The sequence below is a fragment of the Priapulus caudatus genome, unplaced genomic scaffold, assembly GCF_000485595.1.
Source record: "Priapulus caudatus unplaced genomic scaffold, Priapulus_caudatus-5.0.1 Scaffold1841, whole genome shotgun sequence".
Taxonomy (NCBI): domain Eukaryota; kingdom Metazoa; phylum Priapulida; class Priapulimorpha; order Priapulimorphida; family Priapulidae; genus Priapulus; species Priapulus caudatus.
The window spans coordinates 44,174-49,766 of record NW_014578902.1 but is presented as its reverse complement, the minus strand read 5'-3'; the positions used below and the strand labels follow the sequence as shown (position 1 = coordinate 49,766).

At 46.3% G+C, this 5,593-nt stretch overlaps 1 protein-coding gene across 1 annotated transcript in view; it reads right to left on the bottom strand.

Annotated features, from left to right (window-relative positions):
* Nucleotides 1-524: 524 nt before the first annotated feature.
* Nucleotides 525-5,593, bottom strand: part of LOC106817721 (pre-rRNA processing protein FTSJ3-like) — a gene marked incomplete at its 3' end in the record, with an annotated part of 11,596 nt that continues 6,527 nt past the window's right edge. Inside the window, 7 exon segments of the mRNA XM_014822410.1 lie at nucleotides 525-617; nucleotides 1,771-1,858; nucleotides 2,309-2,405; nucleotides 3,331-3,690; nucleotides 4,319-4,521; nucleotides 4,980-5,176; nucleotides 5,502-5,592. Coding sequence (XP_014677896.1) covers nucleotides 525-617; nucleotides 1,771-1,858; nucleotides 2,309-2,405; nucleotides 3,331-3,690; nucleotides 4,319-4,521; nucleotides 4,980-5,176; nucleotides 5,502-5,592 — 1,129 coding nt within the window.

Here is a 5,593-nt window from a genome sequence, read left to right as displayed (position 1 = left end):
GACGTCGCCGCGCCGTTGTTGTTGTTTACTAATTGGTGAAGTTGTTTACTAGTCGGTGAGGTTGTTTACTAGTCAGTGTGAAGTTGTATACTAATCGGTGAAGTTGTTTACTAGTCGGTGAAGTTGTTTACTAGTCGGTGAAGTTGTTTACTAGCCGGTGAAGTTGTTTACTAGTCGGTGTGAAGTTGTTTACTAGTCGGGGAAGTTGTTTACTAGTCAGTGTGAGGTTGTATACTAGTCGGTGAAGTTGTTTACTATTCAGTGTGAGGTTGTATACTAGTCGGTGAAGTTGTTTACTAATTGGTGAAGTTGTTTACTAGTCGGTGAGGTTGTTTACTAGTCAGTGTGAAGTTGTATACTAGTCGGTGAAGTTGTTTACTAGTCGGTGAAGTTGTTTACTAGTCGGTGAAGTTGTTTACTAGTCGGTGAAGTTGTTTACTAGTCTCCAGCACGAACCGATGGATGAACAACGACCACCACGTGAACCGCTACCGATTTCTCCGCCGCGTCCACTCCGTACTCACCCTTCTCTTCTTTCTTGCCTTGGCTTCGGCTAGCTTCTTGATTGGACGGGCGTTGATCTCCAAGAGCTGCTGTTTGTACTCCCTCACCATGTCCTGCAACAAGACAACGGCGTCAGTCTAACGTACGCGGACGCCGCAAACTCACGCAAAAACATAAAACTACGGCCTCAACGAAAATCGGTACGACGAAACAATTAATGAAAGTGTCAATGACACTATAGCTCAAATTTGGTAAGTGTTTCATTTATGATGGACCGAAATGTGATCAAATGTCCTTATTCCCTGTTTTATACTAATATAAATTTCACTGTTTTGTTTCAGTGTTAGTTTTGATGTTAAATGATCGCCATTTTGGTTTTCAATTATCGCACAAATAAAAGCAATAAAATATGCCAGTCAAATTACTGTAACGAAGAATCTAAAACACAATATTACACGTAGGTACCGTATGATTAGGTAGTAGGTAAATTTAACAAAATCGAATGAATCTAGATGGCCATTTTCATTTTTGCCAAAAAGTGGGCGTGGCTCGAAATTAGGGCGACTGGTGTGCTCCAAAATAGGACGTTCACATCTCTCCCATAGGAGTAAAGCTGTGCACACACTACGCGATTTTTCATGCGATCGAGCCGGCCGGCTCAGTCGGGCGACTCTGTGGACACACTACGCGACTGAGTCAGGCAACTCTGTGGATTTTCAGCACGCTGATTGGCTGATGAATTGTACAATCGGCCGGCTCAATCGCAGACCCGGGCACACTAGGCAATTGCAGCCGGCCGGCTCAAATAATTATCAAACATGTTTGAATCGGGCGACTCGGCCGGCCGACTCAAAAATCGACCGTGACTCACTGGACACACTACGCGATTTTTCATGCGATCGAGCCGGCCGGCGCGGTCGGCCGGCTCGATCGCATGAAAAATCACCTAGTGTGTCCCCTTAACAACTGTATGCAATTTGAAACGTGTGGGTCAAACGGTTCTCAAGTTATCGTTGTTCGTAGCCAAATGTTGACGGACGACGGACGACACCCCACGGCAATAGCTCATCTTGACGATGTGAAGGCGAGCTAAAAATACATTGATAAACCCGACAATTTGCGATTGCAGGCATTTCGCTGCTGCGTGACAGCTGGTGCGGTAGGTTTGACCACCAGGAGTGAATCATGACACATCGTCATTATTCACCTCTTGTTTCACTAATGATGGCCAAGGTTCCAGAGTAGGTTTTCGTTGTCACAGCCTACCTTGGTGACAGGCAGCTGCTTCCTGTAGTGTTTCTTCTCGTCCTGTGCGAACCAGTCGGGCAGGTGATCCTCAGGGCCGGTCGTGTACCTATGTGTCAACAACGTGAATATCGTATTCGCCTGTCTCTCGCCATCGCCACTATCATTTATCTCACCCGATATCAACCTCGTATTTTACCTCATCGACCAATATCAGTATATCGATATATATATATACATATATCGATCTATTAATATATATCAATCATCGTGTCATCGTAATGTCATATCTGTCACCACCATTATTCCATCATCCATCCCACCATCATCACGTCATATATTGCCATTGTATCATACATACATCACAATCGTATCATATATATATATTTCTGCTATATCGTATATATATAATACGTATATATATAATATATCACCATCATGCCATCGCCAGAAGACAAAAAAATGTGTGAATTTTTTTTTTAGAGTGATAGATAACCTAGAACAACAACGTGTTGCTATTTGTTACGACCGTCGCCAAGCGTTGCCATCGGTTACGCACCTGTTAAAGGCGTTGTCAACGATCTCCCGCCTACTCTTCCTCGAGTTCACCATCATCGCCCCGAGCGCCAGACCCGCCGGATCCAACTTCCTCTTGCCTGCAACAAGAAACAATTGTCAGTCGCTGCTGCACCATGGTTCATACAAGACTGAAAAATGTTTCAAGGACTTTTCAAGGACTTTTCAAAGATATTTTATCAGAAATTCAAGGACATTTTATCGGACATTTTATCGGAATCCATACACAGAATAAAACATACCTGGATTAATTTAATAATAACTCCATTCTTAATCACTGTCACCTCTAAAACTTACCTGGATCACATTAATAAACCCTTCTAAACACTGTCACTTCTACAACATACCTTGATTTAGTGACTGATTTTACTGACTTACTGTAATTTGTGATCATCATTTAACTGTCTATCGTGTCTATAGCTTTTTAAGCTCATTTAACACAATTTTTATTGAGGTTTGCACATTAATGATGGTACAAAATTTATTTTTATTACAGGCAAGGATTCTTTCTAAAAATTCAAGGACATTTTCATGAAATTCAAGTACTTTTCAAGCACAAAATCAACATTTACTAAATTCAAGGACTTTTCAAGGACTATGTGCACCAGCGCCCACTATCACGCGCGACATGAGATTTGGGAGTGTCAGAGGCATTTACGTTTATCACGTTTTGATGCTACGAACGACAAACTAGTTCAAACAATCGGCGAGAGATTGGCTACCGTATGTAGTCACAATTCAACACTCTTGTTATTTTACTTATAGGCGTAGACCGACAGAACATCCCCACGTTTCACGCCTCGACCACTTGCGCTCGGAAACCCCATTTCACAGCCGGCTCCTAGCTCTCGACTACCACTAAGCCGACGCGCGTACCTATAATTACCACTCTATCATTACTACACTTTAGCAGCGTGTTTTGCAGCTGAAATGTTTCCAGAAACGCGCATCACTTCTCGAGAGGCAACGAAACCAGCGACGGTGATTACGAACGGGTTTACTCACCAGGTCGCCCCGCCGCCACGATCTCGAAGCCGTCCTTCTCCGCCTGCTGCCGAGTCTTCTCCTTCGTCGTCTTCGTCTGCTTGCCTCCTCCTCCTCCTCCTCGCACGGCTTCCCCAATGTCGTAATCGCTGTCCTCCCCCGAGTCCGTCTCTGCGCCTGCCACCTCCTCCCCGTCCGACCCTCCCTCCTCCTCGTCATCGTCCGACTCCCAGCAAAGCCGTGACGAGTCACTGTTGTCGTCGGCGCCCCCTGCTGGCGGAAAGTTCTCCCCGTCGCTCGCCGCCTCGGCCTTCTTCTTCTGTTTATTCTTCGACTTCTCCGCTTTCTTCTGCTCTGGTTGTCGCTTCGTGGCGACGTTCCCTGCGGAGAGAAACGCCTCGACAATTAATGACGAACCCGTTTCCGCGTTCCTAACATAAAAAAACAATGCTAAAAACAATGCTTAGCGGCGACATGATGCCCAGTCGAGGTTTTTCCGTGAGCTCGACCATACTAGCGACGACGGTAGACACCAAGAAGCATGGCATGGTCATGTATCGTTCAGATACAGGACAGTGTATTATCAGGGGGGTTACACGTTCATTAAAATATCATTAATCGAGAGTTACATTATATAATTCTCTGGCATACGTAATACACAACACTACATCGTTACATGATACCGCGTGGACAACGATATTTCAGTTGACAGTTCACTGAGAGTTATCGGGGCTGTTATCACGCACCTAACATATCATACTATGCGCACACGGAAACGATAATTCGCGACAGTTATCAGAGGGAAACAAGCAGGGAAAAAAATAAAATTTATTTTTCGGGGGCTACTTTTCAAGCTCGCGTGCATGAAAATAGCACTCTAAAATTTGTTTGCATTGAACTCTATGCAAATTTACGGGGGCTCTTTTTGGCATTTCCGGGGCTCTTTTTGGCATTTCGGGGGCTAAATCGCCCCGAGCCCCCGTGTATTTTTTTCACTGGAAACAAGTACCTAGCACGACGCCGCCTCGTTTCTCGTAAGCCCTCGCCGCCTCCATCACCTCCACGTCCTCGTCCTCATCGTCCTCCATGCCCTCGAAGACGTCCTTCTCGAACCAGAGGTCGGCCTGGCGCCGGCCGCGCACGCTGCGCGACTCGTTGCTCAGATCCACCACCAGGGGGTTCTCATCGTCGTCGTCGTCCGCCGCGTCGTCGCTGAAATGAGACCGTCGGCGAAAGTTTGAACTCGGCGCATACAGGTGGCGCCAGTCGTGCGTGCAATCGCAGCGACCTACCGATCACGTCTGCTAGGGGCTTTTTTTCCTGAATTACTGCATATCTGGATGCTGCCTCTGGCGGGCCGGCTCTGGCGCACGAGAATTTTTAAATTCTGAAATCGAATCTTCTCTCAACCTTGTACATGAGAGTCACTCGAGGGAGACCCTAAGAGTGCCCTTTTTTAGGCAGGTGTCCTTTCTATAGAGATGTCCTCTAACATAGGGTTGATTGTAAAAACACACTGCCTTAGCTGCTACAAGAAATAAATCACAAATACAAATCGAACCACATATATGTACAAATCAATATGAATGAAATATATAATGCAATATATTTATAAATACATTACGATGAATAAAAATAACACGTATGAACATGGCGTTATCGGATCATACCTGTCGTCCTCGTCGTCGTCATCGGTGTCTTCCTCCCCGCCCTCCTCCTCATCCTCCTCATCTTCCCCGTCGGAATCTTCCTCGTATCGGTCATAGACCGCTCGCGGCTTCTTTCCCGCTTGCTCCTCCTCCTGCTCCTGCTCCTCGTCATGTTCGTTGTCCATCACCTCCTTTCCGACCTTGACCTCGGCCAGTTGCTGCAGAGCAGACGACCGATCAGAACTCGCGGGGCGGAAACACAAGAACGCTCGGCGAGAACCACCACAGTTCTCGGCAAGTTTCCTTAACGGGTGGGGAAAGATCGGTAACGAAGGGGTTTTGTTAATGAGGGGTCTTCGTTAATGAGGGGCTTCCTCAACGAGGGGCTTTATTAACTCGAAGCATCGTTAATGAGAGGGCTTCGTTAACAAGAGGCTGCATTAAGGTATGGGTTTTTGTTAATGAGAGGGTTTTACTAAAGTTGGGGCTTCACCAGGGTAAGGGTTTCACTTTGCTAATGCTTCACTGCACACAGGGCTTCACCTTCTTGCTCTTGATGCGCGAGAGGCTGAAGATCTCGTCGTCGTACGCCGTCAACGGCGCGTCGTTTGGCAGCGCCATCTTCAGGTCGAGTT